Here is a 17,446-nt window from a genome sequence, read left to right on the forward strand (position 1 = left end):
TAAAGCAGAACTTCCTGGCATTTGTCCTGGACTTATCCCCCCTTAGCTTCAAACCATGTCCTCTTGTCCGTGTCGCGTTGGACAATGTAAATAATTTATTTTCCTGCTCTATTTTATCGATGCCTTTCAGCATTTTGAACGTCTCTATCATGTCCCCTCGCAGCCTCCTCTTCTCAAGGGGAACAGTCCCAGTTTCTTGAGTCGTTCCTCATATTCCAAGTTCTCCATACCTCTTATTAGCTTCGTTGCTCGTCTCTGCACCCTCTCCAGCAGTTTTATATCCTTCTTTAGGTTGGGAGACCAATGTTGGACACAGTATTCCAAGTGTGGTCTGACCATTGCTCTATAAAGCGGCATTATGACTTTCTCCGATCTACTCGTGATTCCTTTTTTTATCATGCCTAACATTCTGTTTGCTTTCTTTGCCGCTGCCGCGCATTGTGCCGACGGCTTCAGGGTCCTATCTATCAGTACACCCAGGTCCTTTTCTTGTTCGCCTGACATTCTATACTCGTGTTCCTTATTCTTACTACCTAAATGTATTACTTTGCATTTCTCCACGTTGAACTTCATCTGCCATTGCTTTGCCCATTTCTCTAACTGATACAAGTCGCTCTGGAGTTCCTCGCTATCCTCCTGCGATCTGACCATCCCTGAGTCTCTCTCTCCTTTCCTCATTTGACTCCAACATCTCTCCCTTCTCCCACTCCCTCCCCCCCGAATCCGGCATCTCCTGTCTCTGCGGAGCTCTCCCTTTCTCTTTCTTTTCGGACCACCTCTAAACAGCTACTCTATTTAATCTACATAACACCCTTGCTTGAAAGCTGCTATATACAGAGACAGGGCACCTCTTCCCCTTTGGGGCCTCACTCAGCTTTTAGTCTACAAATTATTACAGCTAATATTATTACTCTCAAGCCAAATGGAAGTACCAGAGCACATACCCGAACAGTCACAACCCCGCTTCACCTTCCGTGGCTCTCACGCTCCAATTTTTTTATCCACCGTTCCTGCTCTAGTCCTCCTTTTACCATCTTCCCCTTTCCTGTCCCCTCCGTTGAGGGAGCGAGATTTTGCTTCCAGCCCTCTCTGCCGCTCCCCTTCCCGGCATATAATGCTGTTACTCTCACACCCTTGGGCCACCTCAGCAGATGCTTCCCTGCTCGGCGGTGATTTTTAAACCCTCAGGCTGGGTAGCTGTACATCCCCGTTGAAGCATAAGGCTTACTTGGCTCTTTAGCGAAGTTTATTTTTAAGTTCAAAGCTGCGGCGGTGGCTCCTCTCTCGATCCCCGCCTGTATCGGAAGCCTTCTCTAAAACAGGTGCAGCTCGAGAGAGGAGTCGCTGCGGCGGCTTTGAACTTAAAAATAAACATCGGCCGTGATGTGTAAGGGAGACAGAGTTGGCAAGACCGCACATCACCTGCCAGAGAGGGACCGTTGTATTCACGCATGCGCACTCCTGCCGGCCACAGACATACGGATCACGGAACACGCAGGTAGGAGTGCGCATGCGCGCTTAGCGTTTTTTATAGTTGCATTATACACTAAACACTTTACGATTTGTTTTTTGCACAAAGCATTAAGCACTTTAAAAAATTCTTAACTTAACTCTTAGCTCGATGAAAGATACCATATTCCTGCTTATACTGATTCAAAAAAACTTTGATCAGTGCAGGCATCTGAGAGCTCAAGAGTACATAGTTTGGTATACTTTGACTACAATTATTTGCATAAGTCCTGTTGATACGTATGTTAATCTGTGCCAGATAGTAGATGGGTTTCAGATGTTGAATATTGGGCTAGTAAATGCTTGATTGGTTATGAATAAAATGACAATTATTTTTGAGATAATAGAGGAAAAAAGTTTTGATATTTTATATTGTTACCGAATCCTGGTTGATTAAATCCGATTTGGTTGTCGTGCGACAATGTTGCTCACCAGTATAAATGGCAATGGACCTGTAGATCCTATAAGAGGAAGGTTGAAGTTGGAATTTTTTATAGAGAACATTTAAAATTTAAAGTGATATATAATGAACCAAAGGAATTTGGAGAAATACTACAGAGTGGGCGTGGCAACACAAGAGGACATTGTCTTTGGGTCCTCAGTGTTATGACTGCATTTGTACATCCCTGCTGCCCAGAATGACACACTTATTGCAGTAGAAAAAGAGATTAGATTCTTACCTTGCTAATATCTTTTTTAGTACATAGGTGTTTCATTCTGGAATCATGCGCCCTGTCAGTTATTTACTTTACCTGCATACTCTCTCAATCAGGAAGTTCGAGTAAAAACTGAGATTTTGATGTTAGTTAGACCTCAAGGCTATAAAGAATGATCTATTGCTGTAACATTGGGGGAATGCTTGAGCTTTTTTTTTTTTTAAATCAATTTTAAACATACAGTATCAAGAATAAATCTTGTACAGATAAGAAAGTATTAGCTAAGACCAAATAATACATAATCTCTATCTAGAAAGAAAATACATAAGCTAATCCATTTCAAGTCCACATAATGGTTGAGATCCTTGATTGCTAGAAGAAAAAACAAATTTACAAAAATCTAAGGAAAACTAAGGGCTCCTTTTACAAAGGTGCGTTAGGGCCTTAACGTGTGGAATAATAATAATTTTATTCTTTTATACTGCCATACCGAAAAAGTTCTAGGCGGTTCACAACAAGGTGAGCTAATACATGGGATACAGATAAGATATAAATTAGAATAATGGACTTAAGGCTCCTTTTATCAAGCCGCAACGTTTCATCACGCGCTAACCCCTGCGCTGGCCAAAAGACTACTACCTGCTCAAGGCAGGCGTTAGTGGCTAGCGTGGCCGACGGTTTAACGCGATAAAAGGAGCCCTTAAAAACAGATAAAGACAGAAAGCATTTACAATATAATGCAGAAAATACCGGCAAGGCAGGGAAAGAAGTAATATATAGAACAGATAAAATACATCAAGTTGAATATAAGGAACTTGATTGAAAAAATGAAGCAGAATGCAAGAAAGATACCAGCATATCAAAGAGCTACCTGCTACCGCCTCCTCTTGAGCAGGCGGTAGTTTTTCAGCTAGCGTGCGCTAATCCAGTGCGTGCACTAAAAACACTAGTACACCTTAGTAAAAGGAGCCCATAGTTTTTTGGGCTATTTCAACCAAAGTACAGTTTGAGTGAACATAAGGGTCTTCCTTTTAATGGGTAATCCTTAGGCCTTAGAATACACTCCTAGAGGATGGTTGGTTCTAGAGAGAGAGTCAAAAATTTGTGTTTTCCAGAACTTTTTGTGATTATGTTATTATATATTGAGTTATGAACTAAATTATTTTATTTACCTATGCAATTTATTGTATTTTTAAAATTTTTATGTCTTATTTTGTATTTTTACTTTTGTAGGTGTCAGGAATGTAGGCCAGGATTTTAAAGGCCTACATTTCAGGTGCCTGAGTTTTTAGAGAATTGTGCCTAAGTCGCGCTCTGCCCATAAAAAATGCCCACTTAGACATTAGGTGCCACTAAGCACAATTCGGTAGGCACCTACCTTGTATAGAATCAGGTAGGCGCTTGTTGCCCAATTAAATTTTTATTTTCAATTATTAAAGCTAACTTTAGGTGCCCTTTAGAGAATCTGACCCTAAGTGCTAACCCATGACCACTATATGCAGAATAGCGAAGGAAAATACCTCAGATCATGGGTGAGCACTTTAACATGTGCTCCACCCACCCAGACATTACTGACATAAAAGTCCTTAATTATTCAATGCTTCTAAATACTATCCCCCCCAAGGTTCTAACTTGCAACAATATTTGCTTCCAAACACAAGGAAATATTTTTGCAGGCTATCGCCCCACTCTTTCTCCTTTTCTGGGTTATCCCATCTCTTTCTCTTTTCTTCTGACCCTTCCTGCTTTGTCACATCTCTTCCATTATCTTCCCTTAGTGCTGAGCTGAATCAGACCAAGCTCCATCAAACCCAGCATTCCATCTCAAATAATAACTGGTCTGGGTCATCTTGAAGGACCTCTCAGATTCCAATCAGGAAATCCAGTTCATGTTGCTTATTCAAGGAAGTGGCAGGTAGAAACAACTAAGGTTTCACACCTCCAATCTCATTCCTTCCCTCCTCTAGAGCATTAGATCTCTAGTCTCCTGCCTTTTCTGTCCAGGACTTTTCCACATTTAATCTTTTTCTGTTCTTCCCCTAGACAGGGGTCTGCAACCTTTAAGACATAAAGAGCCACTTGGACCCGTTTTCGAAAAGAAAAAAAAACTTGGAGCCGCAAAACCATTATAAAACAAATCTAACACTGCATATAGTTTTTCTTATCTTAATGTTTAGATGCTGATTGGTCCGGCGGCATGGCGGGGCGGGGCCGCCGGACCAATCAGCAAGCAAGGCTTTCATCTATGTACGTGCTGAGCTCACTGCTCAGCATGGCTATTTCCCGCCGCGACGCCGGACTTGTAAGCTGCATGCCTGCATCGCCAGAATTTAGGTAGGCTGTTTTCATCCCCGTGGGAGTCCCGTGGGCCAGGGGGGAACCCGCGGGATCCCCGCGATCCCCGTTCCCGTGCAGACCTCTATCACACGTCATCCTCCGCGCCTCCCATTCTTCAGGAGCGCGCCGCAGCCACTGAAAGACTCCGGCCCGCGTGACACACTACCGGAGCCGCGGCAAAGGTGAAAAAGAGCCGCATGCGGCTCTGGAGCCGCGGGTTGCCGACCCCCGCCCTAGACTGCAATGCCTGCAGTTTGTTTTCTTTTCTTCACTTAGGCTATCTTACCTGCAGTCTCCTTCCTTGGGATTCTACACCTCTATTCTTCTTCCCTTCTGTTCAAGCCAGGCTACTGTATTTCTGTCACCTTCCCTCCTACCACATTTCCAATCTCTCTCCCCTTTGTTTCCCTTTAACTAGTTTTGTTGACGTTGGCCTAACAAGACCATTATACTGGAGGCTCTGTCACTCTTGATGAGAAATATGCTGGTGTTTTTCTTTTTAAATAAGTCTTAGCAAAATTCTCATGGAGGAGAAATGGAAATATTTGGGGAGAAGATGGTTATCTTGATGTACATAAAAACCAAAACATTATTCATAATGTCAATTGAAATTTTGTTTTGCCTAGGTTTTACTAGTTTTGGATACCAGGAACCAACAGACTTTTATTCTAAAAGTAAGTATAGTTTGTTTATTACAACAGTTTTAATTTTCACATTGTTTAGTTTTTATTATAACCCAAATGAATGTATTTCTAATTTTCTTCCATAGCCTGCTTTTTGCCACTGAAGAGACTTCTATGTCTAATCGCAAATGCTGAGCCCAGCCTCTAATGACATAGTGACCTATGCACAGGTTATTGGGAGATGGAATTTTCATTATTATTCCATTTTAAAGCACTGCTTGTTTAGTTGGCCTACAAATATTTGAAATGCATTTCATTTATGTTTCCATCAAGTTTATTCAAATGTTTAAAGTGCATATGGAATATATATTAACCTAGTATTTGGGAAAGATAAAGACTGTTACTGCACAACGTGCACAGAGTCTGTTTTGTACTGGCTAAGACTGTGAGCTTTACAAGGACTCCCACAATAGAGTGTGGGTTTTTTTTTTTGCTGTTAGTTTGCATCTGTCACACCTGTATGTTGACAGTTATTGTTTGACTCCAGACTGGCACAATATGTGATTAGGTGGGAACGTTGAATAGTCTTATATTGAATATTGTAATGTCACCTGCAGCCATCTTTGAGGGGAAAGGGAGGAGGAAGAGCAAAACTTAGATAAAATATCTTAGGTCATGAATGATACCCCATAGACCTTAATACAGAAATATTCATACCATGTACTATCACAACTGCAAATTTTGCCTAGAAACTTTCTGGATGGAATTCTTGGGCTCTCCTCATGTGTATTCTTGCCAGGATTGTGCATATTTATTGCTTTTAGAACAACTTTATGCCATGTGCCGCGTGGCGAAGCCAAGGGTGCAGTAGGTGACCAAATGCTCAGCTAGCCCGGTAGGGTGGCCTTCGTTGCTTTTGGAACTCAGCACGGCTGGTAATTCTGTTAGCCAGGCGGTGGACCCTCCGCAGCCTAAGAAATGCAAATTTAAGTCATCTAAGGGTGACTCTATGCCTCAGGAGCTGGACACTTTTTCTAAATTTGTGAAATTTTGTGCTCCGAGTTTCAGAACAAGTGTTCTCCCCCTGAGCAGTTCCAGTCTACCTCCATGGCTTCTCTTGGTGGTGTTGTGCCTTTGGGCATGTCCTCGCTTCAGCCTGCTGCTGCTTTTACGCTACCTGATCCTGATCTGGGGGACTCTGATGCAGATATTTCCCTTATTGAACCCTTGTTTGCAAGTACAGCGCTTCCTGGAGCAGGAGATCAGGGGCTGTGTGGTGGATCTATGGATCTCTCTGGGATCTTGGATCCTGGGGATGATCCTATAGTCCTGCGCTCATTTAAGTTTGCGGCGCTGCTGGACCTTATTTCTGAATCTTGGCAGAAATTGAACTTAGTCACTCAGCCGGCTCAATCCACTTCTTTCTCCTAGCTTTGTGGTGTGTGCTCGCAGTCTGCTACCTTTCCCTGGCACCCTGATATGAGCGTTCTGGTCTCAGGAGCAAAGAAATTGACCCTGGAAAATCCACAGAGAAAAAGTCCAAGAGAAACAAAAAAATAAAACTGTGGAGAGACGATGTTCCTGAGTTAGACTTTATTAAAAATATATATTAAAAAATCAACATAGCAATCTACATAAAATCCTTAAGGACCTAGTCCGCTGGGAACGTTGGACCCAACACGGTCTGTGTTTCGACAGTAAGAGTCTTCCTCAGGGGTCCCTGCTAGTCCTAGGATGAAAGATACGTGGAAAGGCTAAACAATCCAAAAGAACAGATGCGTAGAAGCTCCGCATATGATGCGCTCCAAAATCCAAATCACTTCCAAGGCTACTTTGGCATTGCTGCCTTTTAAGGGGCAGTGATTGTTTGGCAAAGGTCTGGATGACCTCATAGATTCTGTGATGGACCATTACCCTAAGACTCTGCCAGATAGCAGACCCAGACCCTTCAGGGGTTCTGGTCGTTCTAATTTTCATGGCTCATGATGATCCCAATCATATGCGAGTGCCACATCGCACTGATTTTCACAGGGCTCCCAATGACAATATACGGGCTACAGGAATTCCCAGCCTTCCACCTCCCGTTCTGTACCCCCTGCCAGAATGGCACAATGACGCCAGACCGACAGATGCCCCTCTTCAGATAGGGGGCTGGCTCTCAATGTTTCCTCCTGCCTGGATGCGCATTACATCCAACCAGTGGATCTTGGACATTATTCGTTCAGGCTACAAGTTGGAATTTGCCTGGCCTCTGACAGATTGTTTTTTTAACTCTCCTACAAGTCGCCCAGACAAAGCGCTCAAGGTTCAAGCCACTGTTCAGCGCTTGCTGGATATTCAAGCTGTAGAGCCGGTGCCACTTGAGCTCTCAGGCTCAGGCCGATACTCCATACTTTATCGTATCAAAGAATGGCTCAAAGATTGGAGGCCTATTCTGGATCTTCAGCACGTGAATGTGGCTCTCAAGGTTCCACACTTTCGAATGGAGACTGTGCATTTGGTCATTGCAGCAGTGGCCCCAGGAGAGTTTCTGGCCTCTCTGGATCTTACGGAGGCGTACTTGCACAATCCTATTTTTCCGGCACACCACAAATTTTTGCGGTTTCATGTTCTGGAACAGCATTATCAATTCTCGGCTCTGCATTTTGGGCTGACGACAGCACCCCAGATCATCACCAAGGTGATGTGGTAGTGGCGGCTTACCTGTGAAAGATAGGTCTCCAGCTTCACCCTTATTTGGACAACTGGCTGATCAGAGCGCTCTCGTTGGCTGAGGGATGGCACATGGTGGTGCTCCAGGTGCTGGAGGATCTCAGCTGGATTGTCAACTTCAGGAAAAGCCATCTGACGCCCACACAATTGCTGGAATACCTGGGAGTTCTCTTCAGCGTGGCTGCGGGCCGTGTCTATCTACCAGAAGCCTGCAGGCAGAAGCTGTGTGCCCAGATTTCTTCCCTTCTAGAGTGGCCGGCTTCTTTGGCATGGGATTATCTTCAAGTTCTAGGATCCATGGTTGCCACACTGGATGTGGTTCCTTGATCGCGTGCATAAATGCATCCTTTTCAGCATGCTTTGCTTTCTTGCTGGGCATTGCACAGGGATGCCTTGTAGGCCTCTCTACCTTGAACATAAGAACATAAGAATTGCCGCTGCTGGGTCAGACCTGTGCCCAGTAGTCCGCTCACGCGGTGGCCTTCTGGTCAAAGACCAGCGCTCTAACTGAGACTAACCCTACCTGCGTATGTTCTGGTTCAGCAGGAACTTGTCTAACTTCGTATTGAATCCCTGGAGGGTGTTTTCCCCTATGACAGACTCCGGAAGAGCGTTCCAGTTTTCTACCACTCTCTGGATGAAGAAGAACTTCCTTACGTTTGTACGCAATCTATCCCCTTTCAATTTTAGAGTGTGCCCTCTCGTTCTCCCTACCTTGGAGAGGGTGAACAACATGTCCTTATCTACTAAGTCTATTCCCTTCAGTACCTTGAATGTTTCGATCATGTCCCCTCTCAATGTCCTCTGTTCGAGGGAGAAGAGGCCCAGTTTCTCTAATCTTTCACTGTACGGCAACTCCTCCAGTCCTTAACCATCTTAGTCGCTCTTCTCTGGACCCTTTCAAGTAGTACTGTATCCTTCTTCATGTACGGCAACCAGTGCTGGACACAGTACTCCAGGTGAGGGCGCATCATGGCCCAGTACAGCAGCATGATAATCTTGTCTGATCTGTTCATGATCCCTTTCTTTATCATTCCTAGCATTCTGTTCGCCCTTTTCGCCGCCGCTGCACATTGCATGGACGGCTTCATCGACTTGTCGATCAGAACTCCCAAGTCTCTTTCCTGGGAGGTCTTTCCAAGTACTGCCCCGGACATCCTGTATTCATGCATGAGATTTTTGTTACCGACATGCATCACTTTACACTTATCCATGTTGAACCTCATCTGCTATGTTGATGCCCATTCCTCAAGCCTGATTATGTCACGTTGCAGATCTTTGCAATCCCCCTGTGTCTTTACTACTCTGAATAACTTCGTATCGTCCGCAAATTTAATCACCTCACTTCTTGTACCTATGTCCAGATCGTTTATAAAGATGTTGAAGAGCATGGGTCTAAACACCGAGCCCTGCGGCACTCCACTGGTGACGCTCTTTCAGTCCAAGTATTGTCCATTTACCCCCACTCTCTGTTTCCTATGCTCTAGCCAGTTTTTAATCCACGTGAGTATTTCACCCTCGATTCCATGGCTCGCAATTTGGACTCTGGAAGCCTGAGCAAGCATGGACTGCTGGCTTCTCCTGCAATTGCTACGCAGGGACTTACAGCTACACATTGCCTCCTGGATCATGGTGATGACAGATGCCAGCCTTCAGGGTTGGGGAGCAAATTGCAGTCATTGTCCTGTTCATGGGTGCTGGATGTCCTTGCAACAACAATGGTCAATCAACCGGTTGGAGCTCAGAGCCATTCGGCTGGCTCTGAGATTGCAGAAGACTCTGGAGGGCCAAGCGGTCAGGGTCTTCTGTGCTGTCAGTAGCCTATATCAATCACCAGGGAGGGTCCAAGAACACTCCTCTGGCTCAGGAAACCCGCCTTCTTTTTCTATGGGCAGAATGTCATCTAGCACTGATGACAGTGCATTTTGCAGGAGTAGACAATGTTCAAGCGGGCTTCCTCAACAGACAGACTCTGGATTCATGCGAGTGGGCCCTGTCCGCAGAGGCGTTCCAAGTGATAGTGAGGTGCTGGGATTGGCTCCTCTTCGTCTTCATGGCCATGGCAAGAAACAAGAAAGTGGATCGCTTCTTCAGTTGATATGTTGCCAGAAGCGAGGGGCTTGATGCTCTGGTGTAACCATGACCTCTGGAGATTCTCCAGTATGTTTTTCCTCCTGGGCTAATGATCGGCTGAGGTCATTTGACAGATCGTGGCTCATCTAGGCAGCATCATTCTGGTGGCTCCAGATTGGCCTCTCAGACCATGGTATGCAGATCTGATATGTCTGTGCAAGGGTCGCAGCCTTTGACTGACCGCATATCCGGACCTACTCATGCAGTGTCCGGTCTCCATGGAGGATCGGGGTCACTTTGCTCTTATGGATCTTGAATGCGCAGCCTTAGAGCACAAAGGATATTCTGTTCTGGTTGTTGATATTCTTCTAAAGTCTAAGAAGTTGTCCACGGTTTTGGCTTACGTTAAGGTGTGGAAGACTTTACAACACCGGTGGATCCTTATTCAGCTCCGATCTTGCTGATTCTTGCCTTTCTTCAGGCTGGTTGGTTTGGATAAAGGCCTCACTGTGGCTTCTTTTCAGGTCCAGGTGGCTAGGCTCTCTTGTTTTTTATCCTGGGAGCATCGGTCCTTGTTGACATCTCATCCTGATGTTGCTAGATTACTGAAGGGGGCTCTTCATATCAGACCGCTGGTTAAGCACCCTTTCTCTTCTTGGGACATTAACCTGGTGCTGTCTAGCCTTAGCAAAGCTCCTTTTGAGCCCCTTCAAGATGCTTCTCTCTTGGACTTGATGCTCAAGACCATTTTTCTGGTTGCCATTACTTCAGCATGTCATGTGTCAGAACTAAAGGCTTTGTCTAGCAGAGACCCTTTCCTTTGTATTTTGGACGCTGGGGTTTCCCTTCAGACAGTTTCTTCCTTCCTGCCCAAGGTGGTTTTGGCTTTCCATGTTAATCAGGAAGTGTGTTTGCCTGCCTTTCAGCCTATTAGTTCCAGGACACAGGATTGCCTGTTGAAGAAACTGGATGTGCACAGAGTTCTTCTGCATTATCTGGAGGACACCTCTCTGACCATTTGTTTGTGCTGACTCATTCAGTTAAGCAGGCTGTTCCTGATTCCAAGGCCATAATTTCCAGATGGATCCGGATGGCCATTTCGTCAGCCTATATTCTTTCGGGGAAACAATTCCCTGTTTTTGTCTAGGCGCATTCTACCAGGAGTGTGGATTCTTCTTGGGCCGAAGCTAGGTCTGTTTCCCCTGAGGAGATTTGCAGGATGACAATGTGGTTTTCTCTTAACACATCTGCCATGTTCTACAGAATGGATGTGGCAGCAAGACAAGATTCTGCTTTTGGGTCCTTGGTCTTGAGGGTCAACATAGCAAGTCCACCCTAGCTTTTTGGGGACTGCTTTTGTACGTCAATCTGCACTAAAAAATGAGATTATGTACTTACCCTGGTAAGCTCTTTTCCAGTAGATAGGCGAGACATCCCTGCCCAGTCCTTACTGCTCCTACCTATTCTTTTCAGTCTGTTTATGCTTCTCCATGCTGATTCTTGGATGCCTGTCAATCCTTGGGGGCTGGGAAGAATTTGTATATATGTTTCAATTTATTGGTGAGTAGTTTCTGAGCTCCTTTGAAGCCTATGTTGGCAGTTAACTTTGTGGTTGAGCAGAACAGTTTGTTTAAGCGTGTTGCTACAAGTGCCTCTACTTCACATGTATTGGGTGACTCTCAGTGCTTGGGTACTAATTGTAGGTGGAGCTAGAGAACCCAGTGAAGTACAACAAAGTCAGAGTGAAAAATCTGAGTGGAATTCTACTGCAGCTGCATGCGGCTATGGGGAAATAACCCATCTGTCTAGAATGTTTCACCTATCTACTGGAGAAGAGTTACCAGTGTAAGTACATAATCTCTTTTTTTTTTTTTTGCATTAGAGAATTTCACCTTAACTGTGATGAAAAGTTTTTTATTGGGTCCCCTGTCAGTGGCATAGCGGGGTAGGAGGCATCTTGGGTGGTGGTGGTGCCCCCCTGACCCTTTTCTCTGCCCCCAACTCCCTCCCTTACCTCTTTAACTCTTCGCTGACGTGCAGCATTTCCAACCTGCCTCGGCACTTCATCTGATATCACTTATGGTCCTGCGATCAGGAAGTGACTTCAGAGGGAGAGCCGAGGTCGGTATGAGCAGCCGGTTGGTTGCACTGGTTAAGAGCCAAAGAGATACAAGGGGAGGGGGAGGAGAGTTGCCGGTGCTCCAACCAAGATGGTGCCAGGGGCCTCGCCTTACTGCGCTATTGTGCCCTGTGATATCTTATCATATCTGTTGTGTATGTTATCATTTTATCTATTAATCATATTCTAAACACTTTTTTCAACCGTCCCACCCTCTGTTTGAATCCAGACCATCTAGAACCAAAATGACCTTCGTAACTTATAATGGACACCTTTCTCCTATGCTATAATTTATTTTTCTTGCATTGGAGAAAGAATATTGCTGTTTCTAGTCACATTTCTGTTTAAAATATAGCACAAAAACAATATATTTATCATAGTGTGAATTTCATCCATGAGGTATAAAATGAATTAGAATCCAGTGGAGATGGCCATCATGTCTTGTCAGTCAACATGTTGTGACTGTGCTTGGACTTACTGTGATACCCACTTTAACCGATGGCAAGGTTGTAAAGCATTAACTAATTACATGACAAAATTGTCCTGCTACACTTAAACATTGAAGCTGGTGATCAACCCAGTGAGTTTGACAGTGTTGGCTGCTGCCATGTGGAACACTTAGATCTGATTCCCGAGCCCAACTTATTTTCAGGTCAGCCAAAGAACATTGCTTTGGCAAGAATGCAGCATTCATAGCCTTGTAGGGGAAGGCAAGGTGGTACGGAGTGCCACTCATTGCTCAACAGTGATACCTGGTTAGATTCCAGATATTGAGGGAAGCAGCGGTCTGTAGCTTCTGACTGAGAATTATCAAGTGACTTAGATTGGACAGCGTTAAAAATGGAAGAAAAATTCCTATTGGTTATGAACTAAAGTTCATACGAGGGGGTGCTGAAAAGTTGTCAGCCCAACTAATTCCCTGAATTCTGAGCCTTATTTTGCCACTGTAACTGAAAAGAGTGCTATTTTATTTTGCAAAGTGCCAATTTGCAGAATCATAATGCTATGTTTCGACATTTTTTCAGATCATTGATTGAACCATGCCAACAAAAAATGTGGAATTTTCAAATGTGGAACTCCCAAGCCATCATGAAGTTCCTATTCCTGCTGAAGAAAACTCCAAAGGAAATCCATGAATGTATGATGCAAATATTGAGTGACAAAAACCCATCATACTCCATAGTGAAGAAGTGGTGTGTAAACTTTCAGTGAGGAGTTTTTGAGATTGATGATGCAGCAAGATCTGGGAGGCCTCAAACTTTGTCAACTGAAATTGTTGACCATGTCCATGACCTGATTTTGGCAGATCGATGAATATTGGCTAAAATATTTGCTGAGACACTACAGATATCCAGGAAATGTGACGGGTGTGTAATCCACAAGCAGCTGGGTATTCAGAAGCTGTCAGCCAAGTGGGTGCCCAAATGTTTGAATGCTGATGAAAAATGACATTGAGTAGATTTTGTAGCATTTTCAGCAAGCTGGTGCCAACTTATTGGAATGACTAGTTACTGTTGATGAAACATGGTTACACCACTATGACCCTGTGACAAAACAACAATCCATGCAATGGCAGTACTCAGGTTTTCCAAGGCCAAGTCAGTGTTTTGGGATCAGGAAGGTGTTATAATGACTGACTGTCTTTTAAGGAGCCAAACAGTTAATGCAAAATACTACTGTATCTTGCTGTGCTGATTAAGGCATTGAAAGAAAAAAGGAGAGGAAAGCTGCAGAAAAGGAGTTCCCTTTTTGCAAGACAATACACCTGCTCACAAGGCTGGCAAAATGATGGCTGTTTTAACGCAGTTGGGGTTTCAGATCTTGCTCCATCTGACTATTTTCTGTTTCCAAACCTTGAAAAGAGTTTGAAAGGGTGACAATTTTTGAGTGATTAGGAGGTGATTGCAGCAGTGGAGCAGTATTTCAGTAACCAAGCATCGGAGTATTTTTTGGAAGTGTCACAGAAACTTCAGACATGATGTGCCAAGTGTGTTGAACTTAGAGGTGAATATGTGGAATAACTTGTAAGTTTCATGGCTCCGTATCATTCCCTTCTTGGTTGGGCTGAGAACTTTTCAGCACCCTCTCGTAGTGCCACAGCACAAGTAAATGCAGATTCTGACTGAACTGAACTGGAAATTGAGAGAAAATGGCAAGGGCTAGAGAAACAAGAAAAAGAAGTCAAAGTTGCTATTTTTTATTTTCAATGAAAAGCACATGTTTTTTTTGGTCTAAGGTCATTTTCCATTTCCAGGACATTCATTGCTAGAGTTTAGTGCACCTGGAGTGTTTTACTGTCTGTGTACGTCACTTCACAGTCATAGAGAATCTAAAACATCTACAGATGTGTTCTGAGCCTTCTTTTTCCCTGTAAATGCTTTTGTATTTCATTCATCAGTAGAAGGGCGGATCAGATTTAACCGCAGCGGTATGAATTTCCTTAAAACTTTTATCTACTTGAAATTGGGGTTATCTGCTGTTTTCCTGTTCTTTTTCAGCCACTTTTATTAACTTGGTACTTTCCAATGTTTATAGAAATATGTGTGCAATTGATAGTGTGTGTGTTCAGGCATGGGAAGTGGCCGTCCTTTGTATTCAAAATTTGGATTGACTTAACGATGTCTTTGTTAAAATAAAAGAAGAAAAAAAAAAAAGATAAAGAAGAAAGGAAGGTCACAGGAAAATAATGCCGAGTGTCATCCTGATGACTTAGTTTGAGAGAGATTCTAATAAAAACATTGACCCATGTAATTGATTTTAATGGCAGCTTTGTGCCATCTTCTGTTCACTGGATACTTGCCAGATGCCATCAGCCAAGCCTCGGGGGACCAAGGGGCACGAAGCAGCAGATGAGTGGTTTTCTCTGAAGCCCAGCATAACTGGGATAGATTAGTTTGGTTGATAAGCACAGAGCACAGCAGGCTGCAAAGGCAGGTGAGGGTACAAATGACCTTTCTGTTCTCTGTCAGGGTCTGAGGAAAAGCAGCGAGTGCAGCAGGAGCAGAAAGACCATCGTCCCCCGCTGCGTGCCTAACATGGTATGCCTGCACAAGTACATCATCTCTGAGGAGTCTGTGTTCCTTCTGTTGCAGCACGCAGAAGGTCGGTCCCTGCTTTACCTTCCTTGTCAAACTACTGAATTTTCTAATGCTGTGTGGTACACTTCTATTTCTAATAGCAATTATTGAATCTTTCCATATAGAAATGAATAACTAAATAACCAGGTCCACCTTACCTCTCCCCATATATGTATATATATATGAGTGATATATATATATATATATACTGTATATATATATATATGAGTGATATATATATATGTATAAATATAAATACACAGTCCCCTTCCCATTGCTGTTCAGTGTTTTGGAAAATTAAATAATGATGACTTGTTGATTTTGTCTAAAGTTTAGTAACATTATTAGAAATTGTTAACAATCTGTTTTCCACAGGAGCTGGTTTGGCAGAAACTGAATTGTATATACAGGTCAGCCGCTGCAGAGACTACAGCACTTTCCATTGTTATTCTCTTCTCTGCCAAGTAAACCTGTTAGAGTTAAGGGTTTGCAACTGCTGTGGCAAGTAATGTGTTCCCTTAAGAATTCATTAATAGGTTTTCTTTCTTTTGGGGGGGAGGAGGGAGTATTTATTCAGAAATGAGCCCACACAGTCGATTCTCTGCATTACTTTTCTATGAATCCAGCCAGCGGCTACACACACATTGTTTCGAAGCAGAACTATAAAGCTCTTCCCAAACCTCTGCTTTTCAAGTAGGAAGGGGAGAATGGGGACAGGTGGTAAGACATTTTTTACCTTTTTTTTTTTTTGCTTCTTAACACCTTCATTTAAGGATTCCTTTCCATCTCTAATGAATTCAGATTATGAATTTAAAGGGCAGCCACTTTACAGGCTCATTGAAAAGACTGGTTGGGAATAAGGGCTGTGTTTAGGAGGGGATGGAAGCGTTGAAGTGTTTTCAGCAGAGAAATAAGTTGAGTGGATAATACTTTGCAAAAGGTTTTAGAATTCCAGGATTCCTGTTGGAATTGTCTAGATCCTGGGAGGGGGGGGATTACATAAAAAATATATATATAGAACATAATAACTTTTTGGCTTTTGTCTAATGTCAAATGTAAGGTCTTTTATCATGGAACAAAGACAGTTCCTTCTTGGTTTATTGGCTGAGATTGAGGAGAATCTATGCAATATGGAAGGTAGCACTTGCCCACCTGACTCCCAATAGGCTGTATATGTTTGAGCTCTGGCTTTATCTTTAATCTAGTCTAACTTCAAGCATTTATAGTTTCAAAGATGGCACAAGCGGGAATACAAAAAAACCCACAAAAATATTCAATACACAGTGAAACATAAACATATACAATGCTTAACAGTAGAAGCCTTCTAAGAATGATTTTCAACCAAATATTTTTGGAGCAAGTAAGTTTTCAAACATTTATGGAACGTAGTATATAAGAGGTTGCTTTACTGCCAATGGTAATCTATTCCAAATTTGCTCTCCTTGCAATAAAAAAGATCCTTCTAGCAATTTCTTAAAATGAAACTCCCTTAAATGAAGGAATCTTATGATCTAGTGTTCAATTACCCTGTATAGTACTGTATATACTCGAATATAAGTCGAGACCCCCATTTTTCCCTCAAAAAAGGAGGAAAAAAATGGTTGACTTGAATATGTCAGGTGGCTTAATATTCAAGTGCCCTGCCCTGCCAGGATCGGCACCCAGCCCCCCTCCATGCCAGACACTGCACCCAGCCCCCTTCCTTCCCAGGCTCTCCACCCTGTGCCCTCTCCCTGCCCTGTTCATCGTACCTCCTCTGCCACTGGAATCCCTGGTTGTCTAGAGGGGTAGCGGACAGGAGCAAGCTTTCCATGCTCCTGCTAACCTGGTCAATCACTGGCTGCTGAGAGTTCCAGTTTCAGCCACTGAGCAGTACCAAGCAGGAGTGCGCTTTAGCGCTGCTGCTTGGCGATAAGCGGCTTCCTGAATGGCTCCCGCAAATTCTCACGAGAATTCATGGGAGCCATTCAGGAAGCTGCTCAGTGCTGAGCAGCAGTTCCAAAGCGCGCTCCTGCTTGGTACCAGTCAGTGGCTGAAGCCGGAACTCATAGTAGTGACTGACCGGGTTAGCAGCGGGGCAGGAGCGTGGAGAGCTCGCTCCTGCCCGCTACACCTCTGGACCACCAGCGATTCCAGTGGCATTGGAGGTACAATGGACAGGGCAGGAAGGAGGAACAGGGTAGAAAGCCCGGCAGCCCGGAAGAGACCTGCAATGAGTCTAGGAGGGGGGTGGGTGGGCGCTGGCCCAAATATAAACCGGGACCCATATTTATGGGCCAATTCTTTGGCCCCCAAATTCCGGTTTATATTCCAGTATATACAATAGATGGAAAATGAATT

General features: G+C 43.8%; 1 protein-coding gene across 7 annotated transcripts in view; it reads left to right on the forward strand.

Moving 5' to 3' along the window:
- Nucleotides 1–17,446, forward strand: part of RPS6KC1 (ribosomal protein S6 kinase C1) — a 272,706-nt gene that overhangs the window by 151,459 nt on the left and 103,801 nt on the right. For all 7 annotated transcript variants that reach the window (XM_033936540.1, XM_033936545.1, XM_033936541.1 and 4 more), the window contains 2 exons: nucleotides 5,129–5,176; nucleotides 14,999–15,131. In XM_033936540.1, the coding sequence (XP_033792431.1) occupies nucleotides 5,129–5,176; nucleotides 14,999–15,131 (181 nt within the window). The remainder of the gene's footprint in view (nucleotides 1–5,128; nucleotides 5,177–14,998; nucleotides 15,132–17,446) is intronic.

Source organism: Geotrypetes seraphini, chromosome 3 (genome assembly GCF_902459505.1).
Source record: "Geotrypetes seraphini chromosome 3, aGeoSer1.1, whole genome shotgun sequence".
NCBI classification, from domain to species: Eukaryota; Metazoa; Chordata; class Amphibia; order Gymnophiona; family Dermophiidae; genus Geotrypetes; species Geotrypetes seraphini.